At 41.3% G+C, this 20,759-nt stretch overlaps 1 protein-coding gene across 9 annotated transcripts in view; it reads left to right on the forward strand.

The window, feature by feature from the left end:
- Positions 1-19,367, forward strand: part of pcloa (piccolo presynaptic cytomatrix protein a) — a 58,105-nt gene extending 38,738 nt beyond the window's left edge. For 4 of the 9 annotated variants that reach the window (XM_044022160.1, XM_044022162.1, XM_044022159.1 and 1 more), the window contains 16 exons: positions 3,137-3,245; positions 3,488-3,552; positions 3,884-4,065; positions 4,448-4,498; positions 4,622-4,752; positions 6,755-6,781; positions 7,960-8,053; positions 9,050-9,121; positions 9,215-9,464; positions 9,985-10,239; positions 11,193-11,381; positions 12,221-12,362; positions 13,257-13,318; positions 14,455-14,589; positions 15,689-15,834; positions 16,647-19,367. In XM_044022160.1, the coding sequence (XP_043878095.1) occupies positions 3,137-3,245; positions 3,488-3,552; positions 3,884-4,065; positions 4,448-4,498; positions 4,622-4,752; positions 6,755-6,781; positions 7,960-8,053; positions 9,050-9,121; positions 9,215-9,464; positions 9,985-10,239; positions 11,193-11,381; positions 12,221-12,362; positions 13,257-13,318; positions 14,455-14,589; positions 15,689-15,834; positions 16,647-16,790 (2,054 nt within the window). In that variant the 3' untranslated portion in view covers positions 16,791-19,367. The other 5 variants (XM_044022161.1, XM_044022168.1, XM_044022164.1 and 2 more) reach the window with 4 other exon arrangements.
- Positions 19,368-20,759: the final 1,392 nt, after the last annotated feature.

Genomic DNA, 20,759 nt, shown 5'->3' on the forward strand with positions numbered 1-20,759 from the left:
TGTTTTGGGGTTTTTTACACAAAAATTAAAGTGAGTGAACATTTTAATCTAGTAGCCTGAAGCAAAAGTGATTATTGTAAGGTGCTGATAGCTAACTGTTTCCTCCTGTCTCCAGGTTTGTGTAAGCTAAGATAATGAGCTGTTAACTGTTGGGTTCAAGTTAGGGAAATGATATTGTCCTCCTCTTATAAATACTGTCAACAAATTAAATACATAATGCAGGTATATATTACCTAAAATTATAATCTAAAATATTTAGACATCTTGTTCACATGTTGTGAGAGAAACACAGTAGGTTTTTTTTTCAAAGCTAAGCTAACAAGTTACTTACTAAGTTACTTTGGGGAAATGAGAATAATATTGCCGTCATCTAATATATACTGACTACAAAGTTATGTGTTTATATATGTGTGTATATACTTGAATTATCTACACTTAGTGCATTTCCATTGAGAGAAACAACAAAGTACTGACAAAGAGGGTTTGCTCAAAGCTGAGCTAAAAGGCTATTTACTAGTTTTGAGGTTTCTTTAGGGAAATGAGGATAGTATTGCCCTCCTCTAATACCTATTGACTACACATTACTGCATATGAATGTGTGTATACTTGAATACCTACAGTCATAAATGTAACTGTTTGTATATCTTAGTGCATGTATCAGGGAGAGAAACACGGTAATGACGAGGGTTTTACCCAAAGCTAAGCTAACAAGCGATTTACTAATTTTAAATTTGCTTTAGGGAAATTAGGATAATATTGCCGACATCTTATACATATTGTCTACAAAGAACTGCATGTGTGTGGGTGTACTTGATATCTAAATGTATATATTTGTATAAATAGGGGTCGTGTGTTTAGCTAAGCTAACCCACAAGTTATTGTATGAAAAGAGACAAGAAACAAATTCATTTAAGATATTTAGACATGTGATTTACGTGTTTAGCTACTGTATATCTATCTAGTAAACCTCCATTATACGCAGTTAGATACTGTAAGTCACAATGCAAACATATGGCACTAACTGACAGAAATATGATGTGTGATTTCACCCTGCTTACCTTTTATATACTGTACCTCGCTCTCTCTAACACCACCTGACGATAAATTAGTGTGTGGTGTATTAACAGGAACACACTTCATGAGGTGTTATTGATTTCACGCGAGGGACTCTGGGAGCAGTTAACCCTTTCACCTTCTCAGTCCATCTGTCTAATGTCTGTGGTGAGACGCGTTGAAGCTGTCGGACAATTGGTAAAGCTGTGGCCCGGGCCTTTTTGAAGCTGCCACACTGTTGATCTATGGATGCTGCGATAAGGAGAGGAAGATTCTGCTGAGTAGGGGCCTAGATAGTGTGTGTGTGTGTGTGTGTGATCCATCTGTCTGTGCCTTGTGGATGTGTGTATGAGTGTGGGTGACACATTCTGTTCTTGTCTGTGTCTGCTTCTGTTTCTTTTCCTCCCTCTCGCTCTCGAACCTGTCACGATGTTACTTTCTCCTTTTATTTCTCCTGTTTGTCTCTCCACATTTTTATCAGCACATTCTGAATTAGTTGAAGGGAAATCCTGCAAATGAAAAGTTGAAGATGGAAAATGAATTTAATATAATTTTGCATGACTAAAACAAATAAGTTTATTATGTACAGTGCTTAACAAATGTATTAGACCACCTGTCATAAACATGAGAAGTCTTTCATATTCATATATTTCAATTATAAATAAGTATAATACGACATCAAGTAATAATTCACAAGTAATAATGTGCTTTACTATTTTTTAAATTTTTTGTAAAACAGTAAATTAGAAAATTCATGCATAACAAGCATAATTATTATTATTATTACTATTACTATTACTATTATTATTATTGTTATTATTATTCATAATAATAATAATAATAATAAAAATATAATCTCGGTTGTAGAGCTTCTACGTGTGTGTGTTAACCATTACAGAACCATAAAAATGGTTTTGATAACTAATGCTGTTAATTTAGGGCAGCTGTGGGCATTTGTTAAGCACTGTAATTGTTACAAAATCACGACAGATGCACATGTTCGTGTAAAATAGAGGTTAAATACGTAAATAGAGCCTCTTTTTAACTGGAACGGTTGTTTTTAATGAAAAAAAAAAAGTCCCTATTACTGTGCTCTTCTCGTCATAAACCATCTAAATCATTACCATCTATCTGTTTAGCTCTACTCCTGCTCCATAATAGCGTTCCTCATCCATCACTGTTCAGCCTGGAGCACAGAGCGGTCTCTGCTATTGGCTGAAACCGACGAATACCACTCTGGTCCCAGAGTCGGAATGCATCTGTGGTGTCGTTGGCCGCGAGGATAACTCCGGCATGATGATAACACCCATAACTCTGTCATCTACACTCAGCAGAAAGGCTGCAAAAGTACTTTCTTTCCGCCAGTGGGAATGTGGCATCTCTCTCTGTGTGTGTGTGTGGTGTGAATATGGAGAAATGCTGTCTGATTCAACGGCCAAAGGAGGCTCGTCAGAGGAGTGTCGGAATGTGTTCTTGTACTGATTTGATGAGTAACATTGACGTGAACCTACAGCTGCAGCTTTCCTGTCACTCATTCATGCAGCGAGAGACTACCGCCACAAACCCAAGACCCTCTTGATGAGCTGTTTCAACCTGTGTAAGTCCTGCCCGTGTGCAGGGGTGTGTGTGTTTTAGCTTGGGTTTGCTGTGATGTGTGGAGTTAAATACATAAAAAAAATCAAAAGCAGACGAGGAGAAAACACTCTCTCTGCTTTCTTTCCGGGCCAGTAATGCATCATGTGTGAAATGTTTATTACTCAAAATAAGAGGAAGCCATTTTCTGGGTTCATCTTGACTGTGTTTGTGCCCGAGTGCTCCATGAGTGGCTTTGTCACACGGCCGCTGTTTGGGCTGTCACAGCATTTATCTCTCTAGTTTTGGCTCGCAGTCAGATGCACATGTCGGGTGAGTGCTTGTTTTCTCCCACAAGATTACTCGCTGCAAATCAGAGGTTGGATGTGTTCGACCATGAACTGGCTGCTCATTTTTCCGCCAACATGAATTTCTGTTTTTGTTAGAATGAATTGAATTGTCCCTGTATTTGTTTCAGGATCTCTATATCTTTATTTAAATGTGTGTATAGGAATGCAAGTCCTGGAGTGGAATGGTGTTCTGCTGACGGGGAAAACGTATGAAGAAGTACAGGGGCTTGTTGGACAGCCGTGTAATGATGCAGAATTGTGTGTCCGACTGTGAGTATAACCTTTATATTCTATTAAAATGTTATGGTCTTCCTCAGTTTTTCAAGCAAATTCATTGATTGCGCTCTCTCATTTTATTATTGACATGTAATAACTCACATATTAAATATTGAAAATACAACGTTACACTGTTCCCGATTCCCCGAAGTCCCCAGTTTGTTTGGCTTTCATGCCATGTGGTTCGTTATTGAAGGAACTGTGTATGACACGTCATATTTCTTTGTTTTATTCAGGGATCTCAACATGCTTGCCGAGTCTGAGGGTTCCCAGCAGCTGGATTACCAGGACCACAGCAAAAGCAAGTTACAGCGTTTGTTTTATAACTCAGCTTTTCATTTTACACGGTCTCTGCCTATGCTGTATTTTCCAGATTGACCCTTTTCTTAGTTTGTCTGGATTACATCCAACCACTAAATTTAAACTACTATAACTTGGTGCTTAACATTCAACTTGATGCTTTCTGCATATGGATCCTTGCCTTTTTTTTTTTCTTGCTGCTTTCAATCCCCTCGCAGTGTGCTTTTCATGGAATATTATGTAAAACGTGCACAATTAAAAAGGGTGGAGAAGCTATTCCTGGATCAGTGTCGTATGTAGCATTGTGATGATATTATTTGTACACCTTATAGGTGACAGACCTCCCAGGTCTCCCGGCGTTGATCCTAAGCAGCTGGCGGCGGAGCTGCAGAAAGTGTCACAGCAGCAGGCTCCCACGTCCACCTCCTCCTCAGGTCAGGTAACCACCTCCACCACCTCCAGTCCCGCTCAGCCCGGATCACCGTCCGTCAGCAAGAAGCGCCACAGCAGCAAGGCGAGTCCATGAGGAGCGATGTTGAGTTGAGAGTTGTCGTTGTGGTGGTGCTTAATTTGACATTCAGGTTTAAATCATTCAGATTGTGGATCGCACTTTTCTTTGAGTTGTGTTTTCTTGAGCTGAAACGTTGGGGAAAAATGTGCAAAATATGCCTAATATTGCAATAAAGATTCGATTTGCAAAATAGTGGGCACAATTTGATATGACACCTACTCATTTCTAAGAGTTTAACTTTAGCAGTTTAGCCTCAAGCACAGCATTAACTATCGTAACAACACAGAAAGTACACAGTGTACAGTGTGAGCACCCACCAGTAAACGTACACCTACAGATTTTCATTGGCAGGAGCTAAACATGTTGTTTTTGATTTACTTTCTAGACTGCAGAGGGAACAAAGACTCCGTCCTACCCCATCTCTGGAGAGATACAGGTGAATGACAAATACTCAAGTCCAAATGTGGTTGTTTTCATTGTTGTCACCGTTGCAAAAAGTGCTAATTTACTCATCGTAAAATCCTCTCACACCTTCCATTCACTGTCTCTCTTTGCTCAGCTTCAAATCCACTATGACAAGCAACTTGGAAACCTGATCGTTCACGTCCTTCAGGCCAGAAATCTCGCCCCGCGGGACAACAACGGCTACTCTGACCCATTTGTTAAAGTGTATCTCCTGCCAGGGAGAGGGTGAGTCAAGGGTGTTGGCACAACTCAAATAGCTCAGGACAGGAACAGGAAGATGAGTTTGGGGATCATGATACAAAGTTAGAACAGGTGATGGGCTTGAATAGGTGGATGTACGTGCATAATGTGACATTTATATCATTGTTTGCCTTCTTTTTGACTTAGATTTTCCCATTTGACATCCAGGCTATGCAGACAGCCACTTTGTTAAGCGGGGTGGGGGGGGGGAACCTAATTTCCATTCATTTTAAAATCGATTTACAATCGATTTTGGCTCACCGTGACATCTTTCAATGTGCAGCACGTGGCTTTTTTTATGTATAAGTTCCACAGAGTCTTCTGTTTACACTCATCAGGTCCTTTCTCCTTAAATCATCGTCCTTAATTGCTGCTAAGTGACATAAACGATATGTAAACAATACAGAGTTTTTAGTGTAGTTGCTGGTTCGTTGATGGGTCTTTCCACTGTAGGTGAGAGTGCAGTTGAAATCGATAGTTCTCATATTTACTTGAAATTCAACCCAGGCTCTCTCATACATCCAGAGCTGCCGTCTCACTGTGATTGCGCTTTAATGTAATTGACACTCCCACCTTCTTTGCTGTATGAGGTCCCTTGAGAGAGCTTCTTTTTTTTTTTTCCTGTGATGATTTCAGATACAAGCAGTATAATAAATGACTGTCAGGCCTTCAGTTTCACACACACACACACTCAGTTTAGGGCTGCACGTATAAAAAAGACTACACATGATCTAATTTCTAAATGATTTTATTTCACGCGCTGCATCGCAAATAAACGGTCATATTTTCCTCTCGGAGTTTCTCACCCTAAACGCAGCCTTGTCGCTACCTTCTCTCTGAACACGAGGCGATTTTACCTCATGTGATTCGGTGGAGGCGGAAGCCTGTGTGAGTGAATGAAGTGCCGAAGAAGAGGTTTGCGTTCGGCTCGCCACTCGCCAGTTCTGTCGCTAAATACACCAGACTCCTCTGTTAAATGATGAGATTTTAGACCTTTCCTTGCAATAATGTCGGAGATTAACACACGTTTTCAGGATTGTTGAGTCTTTTTAACTGATCTACAGTTCGGCATTGTTCGGCTGGATTCTCGTGCTTCTTCCTGTGACGGCACTCGTTGCGCATTTTCCCTGGTTATGACGTCACAAGTCCAGCAATGTTTTTCCAGAATCATGCAGCCCTACTTCAGTTAATGCTTCGATGCTGAGGTTACAAGAAGACCGACAACCTGTGGCCTCCAGGTTATGGAATACATGCCCATTTAAGGGCATGTGCGCACATGCTGTATATGCTACGTGTGTATACAGTAAGTACGTGGAGCACCAACGCCACACCGACCATACAGAGGCTTTTCAAGTGCATCGCCGATCTTTTGGCAACAACATGGAGGTTATAAAATATTGTTTCAAATACTGATTGAATTCACAGAAGCCTAAAATGTCAACAGACATGTTAATGTATGTGTCAGTGCAGGAATTATGCTTTTGGAGGTAACCGCATGTAAGTTATTATACAATTATTACAATTATACAATCAAAGAATAATATAATGAAGATGACACTACAAATATGAACAAAGACAACAACTGACTTGAAGAACTTGAACTTGTGTTGGACGACAAAAGCTGGGAGCAGGAACCTGAGTGGTGCTTAGATTCAGACCTCCTCTAGCGTTGCCAGACGATGCGTCCCGCCACCTGAACACTCTCTGCACATGATGTTCATGACACACTGAAGCACAAATTCAACCCACCGCAGGACACCACGCCTCCCTGCTCTTGCCCCCGTTTTTTTTCGCCCTAAACACACGATCACTTTATCAAACTCTCAGCCTAAAACTACAGCAGTTTGCAATCCCCCCCCACCCCTCCCCCCCTTCCCACACACACATGCACTCACAGTCCACAGACACTTTCTGACCCCCACCCTCCCTCTGACCATTGTTTCTGTATTTTGTTCTTTATATTTAATGCATGCTGGACCCCCCTCAGTCAGGTCATGGTTGTCCAGAATGCCAGGTATGTGACTTGCCCACTTTGGCACTTTGGTTCTGTTTTGGTTGAAATTTGGTTGTCTTGATTTGGTTTGGTTAAAGCTCGTTTTTGTAACTAGTGATAAGAAGCGTCTGATAAAAGTCATTTAGCTTTGCCCCCACAAAGTCCCCCTCAGTGTGAACCTATTGCACCCCCCCTCCCCCCCTGCTCCCACATTAACATAATGACTGTGACTCACCCTTTAGTGTCTTTGCAATGCATTGTTGAAACTGAAAAATCCCTAAATATTAACAACTAACCACAAAATAATATACAAACCTTCTTCTAATTAATACTTTTTTGTTTTCCTGTTAAGACGTGTGTTCTGTTCAGTTTTAAACCTCAACGTTGGACGTGACATCCTTTTAGTTTGTCCCTGTTTTGTGTTGAAAACGTGTCCTACCCAGTGATGTCCTATATCGTGCCCCCCCGACGTTGTATTGTATTTTTTATTTTATTTATTTAATTCCCTGCCCCACGTTCAGCACACACTCACTCCCATTCATCCCATTATTTTCCCAGTACATGGTCGATTTGTGCTCGTCTCTATCGGACTAACTCCTGAATAAACTAAAACCAAACCCTGCAAACACTGCAAAAAACATCCATATCAACAAGTTGTTTGTCAAATTCCACTGAGTCCACTGTGATTTTCCTCAAAACAGGTGAAAAAGAATAGTCAGTGAAATCAGATCCTTGTCTTCAGGTCCAGTGTGTAAGAGTTAGTGGGCAGAAATTGAATACATGCTATCCTTAAATATGAGTTTCTAATCGCTTTTAAATGAAAACCTTTGCACAAACAAAGGCACAATCTGTAATTTCTCCAATGTATGTTACTACATTATAAACACTGGACATTCAACAGTCTACCATTGGCGTACATTTTCACTTGTTTTAGGACGTCCACATTTTTGGTGAGACTTACGACGTGAGAGACGTTAAAATGGACTTTTTTGCAGCCCAGTCTGACATCGTACCCTGCTGTCCATGCACGCAGGCCTCTACATTGTTACCGTCCCAAAAATGTGCATCACATTCATCCTCCACTGTCACATAATATTATGTCGCCCTACTCTGCCCTCGCCTTCTGCGTTACGGCGGCCCACGAACATGCGCGACACTCGCATGTCTGTGACCAGTGTTTACGGTTGTGTTCCCCTCAGTGCTGAGAACAAGAGGAGGTCCAAGCACGCGGGCAAGAGTCTCAACCCCGAGTGGAACCAGACTGTCATCTATAAGAACATCCATCTGGAACAGGTACTGTATGTGTGTGTTCACAGATTACAGGTGCAGCTGCTTCTTAAAGGTATACGGTACCTGCTTTTTACTAGTTCCGACGCTACAGAGGAGTATTAGGGCCACATGAAAAAATAAAAAAAACAGCATGTATTATGAGATTAAAGTCAGAATTCTTGATTTTAATCTCAGAATTAGACTTTTTCTTTAATCTCAGAATTCAGATTTTTTCTTTAATCAGAATTCTGACTTTAATATCAGAATTACGACTTCTTTTTCTCAGAATTCTGACTTTTATATCAGAATTTTGACTTTAATCTCAGAATTACGACTTCTTTTTCTCAGAATTCAGACTTTAATATCAGAATTCAGACATTTCTATCTCAGAATTTGGACTTTAATCTCAGAATTCTTCACTTTAATCTCGGAAATAGATACTCTTCCGTACCCACACAGATTCCACTCTAGCGTTCTCACCAAACACCAAATTCCAAGCAAAATCACCCACAGGCACAAAACTGGCAGTTAAACTGATTCTAATTCTGAGGAACGTTCATTGACGATTGTGCAGCATTATGCTTTACATGTTTTATTTGGAGATATATTTAAAATCATTTGTAGTATTCAGTACTTTTTATAACTCGACCGGGAAATACTCAACAAATTGGAGCGAGAGCAAACACAAAATGGCTCAGTTTCATTCTTAAAAGTGAAAAAGTGTTGGCACGCTGACTTGTAATGAGGCCAGTAGTTTTAGTAGAGCTGATGAAAATGCCATCAGGATTTAATTACACCATACTGGATCATATTTTAAACTCATTTGACCTGACACAATAACGTGTGAACCTCAGTCGTCTCTCATGAAGCATCCTCAGCTGCTCAGACTGCTGTGGTTTATCTTACAGTTTTATGGTTCACTTGGCCAACATCAGTTTCTATGACAATAGTGTGTAAATATACAGCTCTCTGACTCTGTGTGTGTGTGTGTGTGTGTGTGTGTGTGTGTGTGTGTTGCAGCTGAGGAAGAAGACGCTGGAGGTGAGCGTGTGGGACTACGACAAGTGCTCTTCTAATGATTTCTTAGGCGAGGTAAACCTCTCTGACAATATTGGTTTAGGCTCAACAGTGTCCCAGCACCTTTTTGTGCATGTGTTGATTAACCTGCTGTTTAAATGTTCCCAGGTCCTCATCGATCTGTCCAACACGACCCAGCTGGACAACACGCCGCGGTGGCTACCGCTGAAGGAGCAGAGCGAGGGCGACCACCACCGGCGCTCCCACTCGAGCCAGGGCCGACACGGCTCCTCCAAACCGCCGTCGCAGCACTCCTCCCCCAAAACCACCGGCTCCTCTCACCAGGACAACCAGGATTCCCCGAAGTCGTCCGTCATCAAGAGTCGAAGCCACGGTGTTTTTCCAGATCCAGCGAAGGGTAGGACACATTTGACTTTCCTTCTTCCCGCTCAACTCTTATCATCCTCGCTCCTTTTTTTGTATTCATTCCTTTAGTGGTCTTTCTTCTTCAAACTCCCTCTTCCTGTCACTACTGTGCTTTTTTAAACGTCTATCTCAGTGCTTCTCTCGCTGCATATTTACCAGTACTTTTCTCTGCCCATTTTTGTTCACCCACCGTAGCTTCAGCTTCGTGCTTTTTGCTTTCCTCGTTGTCCGTTTTCTTGGTTGCCACCTAGCTCCGAGGCCTAGCCTTAGCTTCCCTCTATCTTCCTTCTAACACAGAGGGCATCATGGCAGTGGAAGGCTTTGAATAATCCCCTCTTTTTTAAAAAAAAAAACAAAAAACAACCCTAATTTAATGAGAATCCTGGTAACCTTAACCCCAGCAGCAGTAGCTTACGAGCCACCGCCAATGCTACACGAAAGGTAACAGCCTCAGGTCGCTAAAATAAGAGATAGACTTTTATTTGGTAATTTGGTGAATCTGGTTGTTTTAGACATGCAGGTGCCCACTATCGAGAAATCTCACAGTAGCCCCGGCACATCGAAGCCTTCCCTGTCCGAGGGCCAGAGCCAGAGCCACAGCCACGGACACGGCCAGCACTCGCGCTCGCACGGCGCTTCGCGCTCCGGCAAAAGCGCAGCGCTGCGGCAACACCGCCAGGACGGCGGCACTGGAAGCGGCGGAGGCGCTGCCATAGCGACGGGCGATGCCCCACAGCAGTCACAGCCGCCGCAACGCCTCCAACCAAGTAAAGCAAGACGCAAATAAAGCCTACGCAGCATGGCCTCCTCACACTCATCTGTTCTACCTTCTGTTGAGTTATTTATTTTCCCTTCCTATAGTTTCCTTTTCTGCTCTTGGTTTCCCTCACTTGAGTTTTTTTTCGTTTTTTTACGCCCTCTGGTCCTCTTCCTCGTCGTATTCACGGTGTGTCACTGCCTTCCACTGCTTCTCTTCTGTGTGTACTGTGTAGAGCCAGCACCTTTCATTGAACCCAAAGAGGCATAATGGTTACTGACCATTTAAAAACATGTTTAACCTTGTTTTTATTTAAAAAGTGCAACGGCTGAAGAGAAGAAATAACATGAAACCAGTTGATGTTAGTATTTTCTGTTTTGAATCAAATCGTTTATTAGTAAATGAGGAAAGACCACTTCTGACTGGTTAAAAACCTTACGTTAAGTTTTTAAAGTTACTATAAGACGAGTAGCAGCCATTTAAAATATAAATGTATCATTATGTTGTGGAAAAGTTCCAATCCCAATCCACTCCTTTAAATATCATTAACCTCTTTTGGTCTTTTTATTCAATTTTATTTATTTATTTATGTTCAACAAGCAATGAGCAGCTTTCCTGAAGCTCCTCCCCTCCTCCACTAAAATGGCTGTGCATGCGGTTCACACTACCCCCACCACCTCCTTTTTTTTGTGTGTGTTTTTTGAATAACCACCGGACCCATAATGCACCTCAGTCGATGCTGCACACGGGGGCGAGAGTGACAAAAAAAAAGTGCACCGCACACTGTGGCTGCATGTGAATAAACAGTCAAGCTGGTTGCCATGGTGAAGATAAACTGCTCTCTGAATCTTCATCTTGCTCCTCCTCCTCCTCCTCTCCCCTCCTTCCATCTTGAACTTTGCTTCCTGGGTGCCTGACATCTGACCTGCACCTGCTCCTCCTGAAACTAAACACGTCGTCCAGGCCAAAGAGGCCGCATCTCACTGACGCACCAGAGACACAGCGTTGTGGGTGTGCTCACCATTCAGAGAGCCCAGCCCGATTGGCTGCCGGCGCTGCCATCAGCCGCGTCGGCCAATGGGAGCCGGTCAGACGGCAGACACCTGACCCTCAGGAAAGCCGTGTCAGAAGAGAGGCCGCAGAGCACCGGAGGTGAGAGTTAACCCCCCTCCCCCCTCCCCCTCAGAGAGTCTCCTCTCTGTCGTGTGACTGAAGCACAGATGGAGCGAGGGGGAGAGAGAGAGAGAGAGAAAGTGATTCTACTAACGCACACCTGCAGGAAGAGAGAGGGAGGAGTCTTTAAATCTAATATAAAGACAGGAAGACGAAAAGTTGCACTCAACCACGTCACCGGGGGTTTCATGCGGCGAGGCACGTTTCCTTTCACGGCCACCAACACAGTTCACTAATGCCAGAAAACAAATAGCGTGACTCACTCTGTGTTACCACGTTATTATTGAACTGGTCTCAGTGAGCTTCCATCATTTGTGTTGAGCAGCCTGAAAGAAAAGCATATAAAACGTGTCCTGCACCACATCCACGCATCTCATTCATACTCTTCAAACACCGCCCGCTCAAAATGCTGGAAACATAAAATCTTGACATTTTAAACATGTTAACACACATAAAGTTGCTTTAAAATCCCAGTGTGAGATTAGACGATGATATAAATAGTTCATACAGTAAACTAACAAATGCCTCTTGTTTAGTCTGCATTTACATATCTGTGTGTTCTGTTGTTTCTCTGGATTTATTTGTCCTTTTCATGTGACAGCTTTATATGTGAGCCACTTCTGTCTCTGTCTTTGTCTGAGAGAAAGAATTGAAGTATTGTTTGTGTGCTTTTGACACGTATGAGGTTTAAGTTGCTGCAGATATTTACTGTTTGTTTCTTTTACTTCCCCGCACCGGGCAGAGGTGCACTTTTTTTCCTTCCCGTCCCTCGTCCTCGTCCTTGTCTTAACGCGGTTGCGGTCGTATCCCCCTCACAGCTCGTTCAGGCTACAGATCCGGCGACGTCCCCGTCACCGCGGCCTCGTTGGACAGCGGGCTGAGCGGCAGCGCCTACAGCTTGTTGGACGAAGACGCAGACATGAACGAAGTGGACAGTGCCATCTTCCAGGTGCCACGATTGTGAGTTCAATGTCGTTATTTTCTTTAAAAAAAAAAAAAAGAAATGAGGCCAGTTTTGCATTTTTTAATCTGCAGTTTAACTGTTGATCTTATGACTCCCACACACACACACACACACACACTGCTTCAATTTGTATGGAATTAGATTTGTGTCGATATTTTCAAACAATACTTTTGAGGAAGAAACAAAAATATCCATTTAATCATTCAAAAATATTGTATTTTGATCTTTGAAAATACACTTATTCTCTGCACTCCCTCATTTATTCTTTGCACTCCCTCATTTATTCTTTGATCTCTCTCATTTATTCTCTGCACTACCTCATTTATTCTTTGCGCTCCCTCATTTATTCTTTGCACTCCCTCACTTGTTCTTTGCGCTCTCTCATTTATTCTTCGCGCGCATTTATTCTTTGCGCGCTCCCTCATTTATTCTTTGCGCTCCCTCACTTGTTCTTTGCGCTCCCTCATTTATTATTTGCGCTCCCTCCCTTGTTCTGTGCACTGGATGTAGATACTTACAAAATAATTGTAAGTATCTAACGTTTATAATCCGACAAACGTTAGATAATTACAATTATTTTGTCGGATGTAGACGGGGAAAACTTGGGCATGAGTTCCAGACGGACAGCCACTCCAAACCGGTGACGACTTCCTGTTCCATTGTCACTCCAAAACTCGGTAGCCAATCAGCAGGCAGCTTCCTAAGGCCCGCCCACAAACAAAAAACCATGGCGCAAAGAACAAGTGTATTTTTTTATTTTTAAATCGATATTTTTTTTGCTTCTTAAGAAGTGAAAATGCTGACACAAATCTAATTCAATAAATATGAAACATATTACTGTCATGTGTGGTTTAATAATTCCTCTGATGTTTGTTCCTCCCGTCTTTCAGTGGAAAGATTCCCAACGGCACTGACGTTATGAAATCATCAGTGGGACACAGTGACGCGGAAGGTGAGGCATACACGAGCAGTTCAACCTTCTCTCCTCCTCCTTTCAGACACACAACAACGGAGCTGTTTTTGTGTTTCGTGTAATGTGTTAATATTGCTTTTTACGTTTTTTCTTTTAATATGTCTTTAAAATGTATTTAAACGATCATTCACACCGTGAGCTTTGTCGTTTTTTATCAGTGCTGTGACTGAAAGTCGGTCTTATATATTAGAAGAATTTATTCATTTATTAACATTATTGTGTTTTTAAAATCATTGCAATCATAATAATATTTTTAGAGCTGAAGCAATTACTCGATTAATCGACTATTAACCGATTACTAAATGAATCGTCTATTTCATGATTAAAACAAGAGTTCTGATTGTTTCAGCTTCTTCAATGTGAATATTTTCTTGAGTTTCTTTGCTAATTTCCCTCCTTTCTGCCTGTGATCTTATGACACATGTAACCATGACTAATGCAGAGGTGTGAAGACCTTGAAGAGTAAAAGACAAACACCTTACTTACACATTCTCACTCTTGACTGCACATTATTTCATCTGCTCACTCGTCTTCATCTGTTCGCCATTCGCATCGAGGCCCTTTATGAATGCGCCTGTCTCCGTCGCGCACACAGACACACACACAGACACACACAAAGAGACGTTCATTTTCCAGGCTCTTGTTGACTCAGCTTTCAAAACTGTCATGTCCACTGCGTTGCCAAGGCAACTGCAGGTCAAGCGGCACTGTTCATAACTTCCCCACATCCTTCTTAGACAAATACAGTAGACAGCTGCTGTGTTTGATATCGCTCGTGCACTCGGTGTCCAGTAGAGGGCAGTCACATACAGTACAGTGTTACAGTTTTGTGCCAGGGAAACGACTCTAAATCTACTCTAATCCATATGACTTCATCTAACACACTTTATTTGATCAAGGTTCCCCCCCAGGTTCTCATGTGGTTGATATGGACGTTCCTCTCACGTAGAGTTTTTGGTTGAACATTCGGTTCCCGGAAAATGACTTTATCACAACCTTCAGAGAACGTTCTCTAAAGGTTCCCGGAATGTTCCTCTAACGTCACTGTTCTACAACCTTTATACCTTTTAGAAATGTACATATTTGTGTGTGTGTGTGTGTGTGCATACTCTTAGGTAAATCTCAGATCATGGGTGAGATAAAGATCGCTCTGAAGAAAGAGGTGAAGACGGAGGGTGAGCACCTGGTCCTTGAGATTCTGCAGTGTCGCAACATCACCTACAAGTTCAAGACTCCAGACCACCTGCCCGGTAATGGACCGTATCTTCCCTGTGCACTTAACAATAATAATAATAATAATAATAATAATAATAATTCTTTATTTAAGATCATTTCATGTGATATACATCATTCTTAATATTCGACAGCTGGGAAACCCACACAGACACCTGTCATCATCTGACAGGCCATGAAATCTCCGCCAGTTCTTCTTCTAAACTCCGCGCGGCACATGTTGTGATCGTGTTTCCTGGCCAACATTTTCTTTGCAGAGCAACAGAAGGACCATATTCTTATTTAATGTACTTTAAAATGCCAGGTTACAGACGCCAGAAGCTCACAGATGGCTCACACGTGAGCACTTGAGGTGTATGTATATATACACCGTTAGCGTGCCGATGCATTTCCTGTTTAAACATGACGTTTCGTACAATAAAGTATGATACGTAAAGTTTAAATGTAAGTTTGTGCAACGTAACACCATTGATTGCACCTAGTGCTGTCTTGTAGGATTTGAAAACTGGCAGCACGTTGGGTTTACTGTGGTGCTGCCTAACCCGTGATATCCGTTAACAGCCAGCTTTACATGCAGGACATGTCGAATCAACGCTATAAAGACTGACCAGTGGGTGTTCGCGCCGGTGACTTCTTTCTCACGATTTGCCACCCACCTCGCCTCCTCCACACCAAATCCCAAAGCTGCCTGCCTTTGCATTTGCTCCTTTTCCTTTAAACAGTTTCTACTGTGTGGCTCATCTGCAGTACACAATCTGCTGCACTGACTCACAGTATTAACACTTCAATGCTAATCTGCCTACATGCATCTGTACCTGTTTGGGAGGATTTAGGATCATGTCAAAATACCCAGTTCTTCAGAGTTTCTGCTCTTTTGTTGCAAAAACCCTGACACTCCACCCACATTTAATGGTAGTAACTTGAACACTTTCGAACAGTATTGCATATAATATTTTATAGATTGTATATTTCTCCTGTTTCCCGTTTCTGGTGTGATTTTTCATTTAGTTTATGACCATATTAGGATATTTAAATGTAGGTTTAAGCCTTATAAATAAAAGAATGGGGGTGAAATAAAACCAAACATGACATATGATGCGTGTTGTGTGTCCACAGATCTGTATGTGAAGCTCTACGTGGTGAATATCGCCACCCAGAAAAGAATCATCAAGAAAAAGACCAGAGTGTGTCGACACGACCGCGAACCGTCCTTCAACGAGACCTTCCGCTTCTGTATGAACCCCACTGGACACGCTCTTCAGGTAATCCTGACACAGTGCACACACTGACTGCTCACAGTATTTGACAATATAGAATCGTAGTATGAGCTGAAAATATCCCTTTCTGATTCACTTAAAATGTATGTTAAACGAATAAATATTTAAATATTTAATAATCTACAGAAATCTGATCATATTTGTAATAGTCACAAAAATATCCTGAATGAGCTTTACATTTTGAAATTGTTGAAAAAACAATGTAGAACAGATGGAATTGCTGACTCAGCATTCCCAACTAAAAATTAAACAAGCAGGAAAACAATAGTTGAAAATCCTGAATAAAGCATTCCTTATCAATAAAAAGCTAAATGAAAGACAACAGATGGAATTGCTGACTCAGCATTCCCAACTAAAAAAAACAAGCTAGCAGGAAAGCAATATTTGCTGAATCAGCATTCCCAACTAATAAAGAAGAAAACTGAAAACAATAGTTGAAAATGCTGAGTCAATGTTCCTAATTCATAGAAAATGGAATTCAACAGTTGGAATTGCTGATTCAGCATTCCCAACTAATAATGAAGCTAGCAGGAACACGATAGTTGACAATGCTGAATCAGCTTTGCCAGCTAATGAAGACAATTAAAAACAATAGTTGAAAATGCTGAATTATGAAGCATTCATTAAAAATAAAATAAAAAATATAAATGGAAATGGAATACAACAGTTGGAAACGCTGAATAAAACAGGGAAACAATAGTTCAATTTAATCGTCCAGCACAAGCTGCCACATAAACACAAGTTAAAGTGATTCATCGTCACTAAAACTAAAACGTATTATTTCCCCGTCGACTCAGCTGTTCCTGGTTTCCAACGGTGGCAAGTTCATGAAGAAGACGCTGATCGGTGAAGCCTATGTTTGGCTGGACAAGGTGGACCTTCGTAAGCGAGTGGTGAGCTGGCACAAGCTGCTCGCCAGCACCGCCCAGATCCATTCGTAGACGACGACGACGACGACGACGAAGAAGAAGAAGAAGAAGAAGACGTTGAACATTTGTGGTGAAGGCTGCGCAAAGTTCACGCCGGAGCAGAAAAATGTGTCTTTATTCCAATCTTTGTTTCAGGCCTTGAGCAGCTTTTGAAGGTGAAACCAAAACGACACAAACAGAGAGCTGTGGTGGGGATGATGGTGGTGATGATGATGGTGATGATGATACAGAGTTCATGAGTTCACAGGACATGAACACATGACGTTTACAGTGAACGGACGTCAGAGCGCGACGAGCGGGGCGAGGCGTTCAGAGGTTACGTGCGGAATCAACCAGGTATTAACACACTTTTTAATCCACACACACACACACACACACACTTTCATACACACACACACGGTTATTTACACCTTTTTGCACATCATCGTCGTCATCATCGCTCGCACAGCAGATTAATTATTTACTTGTCATGGAAAACAAGATTTAATTTTGATTTTCTCATTGCTTTATTATGACCTGCAGAGTTTTATTCATTTACTGGAGAATGAAATATTAAAAAAAAAAAAAGACCTCTTATTTATTTTTATATTACGATATTAGTACAGAGTTCTATCAGTTGTCTTATCCTGGATTATTTAAAAACAATGCTGGCATAGTATATTTAAAAAAAAACACACACTGACTACCATTCCAGTGCAAGAGGGAAACAGAGAGCATGTTTTAACCCCCCTTTGTTTTGTTTTTGACCATAAATTCTATCAAATTATTGTCTCTAGGTATTGTGCGCATGACTCTGTGTGTTTGGAATGCAGTGCACAAAGTGTCCTAGCTGGAAATGAACTATAACACACGTGTATATAGATATAGATATAGATATATATAGATATCTTTATCGACGACAATCCAGTCTTACCGATTACGTGACATAGAGGATTTTATTTATTCACGCCCCCTAGATTGTAAAACACTTATTTATGGATTGATTGATTTATGAGATCTAAAAAGCACATGATCATGTCTTTTATTGTCCGGAGTCCGGAGCGGTCGACTCAGTGTTGCACGCGTTTCTCGTGGTATTTTTTGCATTTTTTTTTTGTCCTTGCCTAGAACGTACAGTACGAGCGTCGTTGTCGTTGTCGTCATCGTCCTGCTACAAAAATAAATAAATAAATACATTTCAAGGTGATGAATTAGAGAGTTATACAGTTAAAAAAAACAAAAAACAAAACCCTCTTTGGTGTTTTTCTGGGGGGTCTATTTCGATGGTTCCCGAGTGTCGAGCAGCGGGAAGCATCTGCGTCAGTCAACTCCAAACTAAATTGCGTGATTTCTATGCAACGTATGAAGACGGAAACTGCGTCCGTGAGACACTCCGGGGAGAGACGAGGACGTATAGTATCGTATGTATTGACTTTCCTTTTGCACTGGCGTGTAAACGGTTACTGCTTTAATATGATTTTTTTTTTTTTATTTATTCATGTATGTATTTATTTATTAACTGTGTCGCCCATGAGAGACTATTTCACATGTTTAAAATATATATATATATATATATATATTATATTTGTTTACAGTACATATCAGGTAAACTTGTTTTTGTGTTTTTTTTGGTTTCTATAACACAATGTAGTGCTTGTTTACAAAGTTTAGAGGGCCTAAAAACTCAGAGAACCGACGCTTACCAACGAAACTACCAAAATAAAACACTGTAATCATGGGACGCTGCACCCGAAATAACCGCAGGTTTGAGGTCAGTATGTGTTATTTTCCTTTCTCTCTCTCTTTTTCATTTTTTATATCCACGCCAAGTTCACGCATGTCACCTTTTTGACACTTAAGTGAGTAAGAAACACTTAACTTTAAGAATCTCACACACACACACACACACACACACTTACACATACAGACACACCATCTCTCTATTTCAAACCTTGTAAATACATAACTTTTTATACCGGGGGGTTCGGGGAGCAATAGGTCTTTTAGCAGACGATTTAAAAATAAAATAAAAAAAAAAAAGAGGCGTGTGATCATAGAAGTAACCGGACGTTGTATTTCTCTGGATTGTTGTACAGTGGATAGACTGAGAAACGGCCGTACGTCTGTCTCTAGGGACCCACTTTAACCCAACCCTTTACACCAAACACTAAAGGTTTACCAGAGTCTTAACGACACACACACACAGCTCTTATCTTAACAGCTCAAGTAGTTGCAGGAGAATTTAAATGTGCTCACACTGGATGTTGCATGTTTCGTCGGTGGTTCATACTATTTTTGTGTCCAGATATTACTAAAGATAGAAAAAAAAAACAACAGAGAGAGAGAGAGATAGAACAAAAATGTTACAGAGGGAAGGAAAAACATATTTAAATTATCCATGATGTATGCTGACTGTACAAAGATTATTGCTTGTAAAACCTGGTCTGGTTTTTCCACTTGTAAGTAAACTTGGGGGGGAAAAAAGGACAAAAAAAAATCTAATGTCATGGTTTCGTGATTGTATACAGGAGGTATTGATAAATTATGCAAATTGTGCTGTAAAAATGGCTGTTGCCCCATGTCTAAATATTAAATATCAGTACAAATTAAGCGTTGTTGTGTGTTCCCATTATATCTACGTATATGTATATATATATGTATATGTATATATGTGTGTATATATATATATATATATGTATATATGTCTAAGGCAGCTGAAACCCAGCAGAGAGGAGGAGCCATGGCAGGACAAACCCCTATGTGGCATGTTCCATCGTCAGGTGGCTCAGGAGCAAGCCCTAAGCACCAGATCAGTCGAGGCTGGGGTCTACCACACCAGGCAGGAACCAAGGTGTAGAACTGTGCTAAGTTGCCCCTGAGGTAGTTCAGCACATCACAGCAGGGTGTGAAAGATGCTGGCTGGGAAGGCGTACAGGAAGTGGGGCTGGAATAGTGTAGAGGAACATCTGCGCCGCGTTTGGACTGGAGGTCCCAGGATCGAGATGGAAGAAGCCTGCAAAGGTGGTAGAGAACGACCGGCTATGGGACTTCCAGATCCAGAGAGACCAAACTGGTGAGGGACGTAGTGGTCGTCAAGATCATCAAGGAGGAGGAACTGGAGAAATACCAAGGGCTGAGAGAAGAGCTAGTAGATCCGCCCCGACCGAAGGCTCAGACAGGCCTCCTGGGTATTACAGGGCCACGTAAGAGAAGAGCCATCAGTAGAGCTTCTGCAACCCCACACTGACTGTGGATCAGGAGGGTCAGGGAACAAGGGTCTCAGTCCTCGGAACAGCCAGGATCCCAGGAGACACAAGATCACTAAGTTATTTTGTTTTTTGCAGATATATTTGTTTCATTTGTGTACTTCGCTGACTGACTGCAGACAGTTATACCAGTGCTGCTCTACCACCTTATAACCACAAGATGGTGCCATGTGCATCTCATTTTAAGCTACAGTGCAACATAGCAAGAAGATGAACGGCAGTAACACCCACTGTACTGAAGCTTCAGAATGCTGGATGGTGACATTCATCTGGTCTTGGTTCGGTACCTCAAACTTAAAATTACCTGAGGGCCAGTGAACATCTACTCTGGTCAGGAAGAGTTTGGGGAAATAACTAACCGTTTAATGATCAGAAATTAGAATAATGTCTTGATAATGTGGCATTTAATAATAATTAGGTTATTGCACACCATTTGTAAGTAAAAATGCTTGTTTTGATGTAAAGTTCACACCAAAATGATCCAAAATTAACCTGTAAATAACAAAAACAGACATTAACATGTGGACAATTGTGATTAGAATGCTAGACAAATTTATATATAATTAAATGTTGAGTTTTTATTGTCATTTCAAAATAAAATGTGTCCCTAGACCCCTGCTGTGAGGCAGTACCAGTACCTTGGACTAGCCACATGACCTCTCATAGGCTGATTTGGGGTTCTGGTATTGTTTTCATTTGAGTTTGATTTGAGTTTTCTCATGAACATCTGTGTTTA

The sequence above is a fragment of the Solea senegalensis genome, linkage group LG3 (genome assembly GCF_019176455.1).
Source record: "Solea senegalensis isolate Sse05_10M linkage group LG3, IFAPA_SoseM_1, whole genome shotgun sequence".
In the NCBI taxonomy this organism is placed as follows: domain Eukaryota; kingdom Metazoa; phylum Chordata; class Actinopteri; order Pleuronectiformes; family Soleidae; genus Solea; species Solea senegalensis.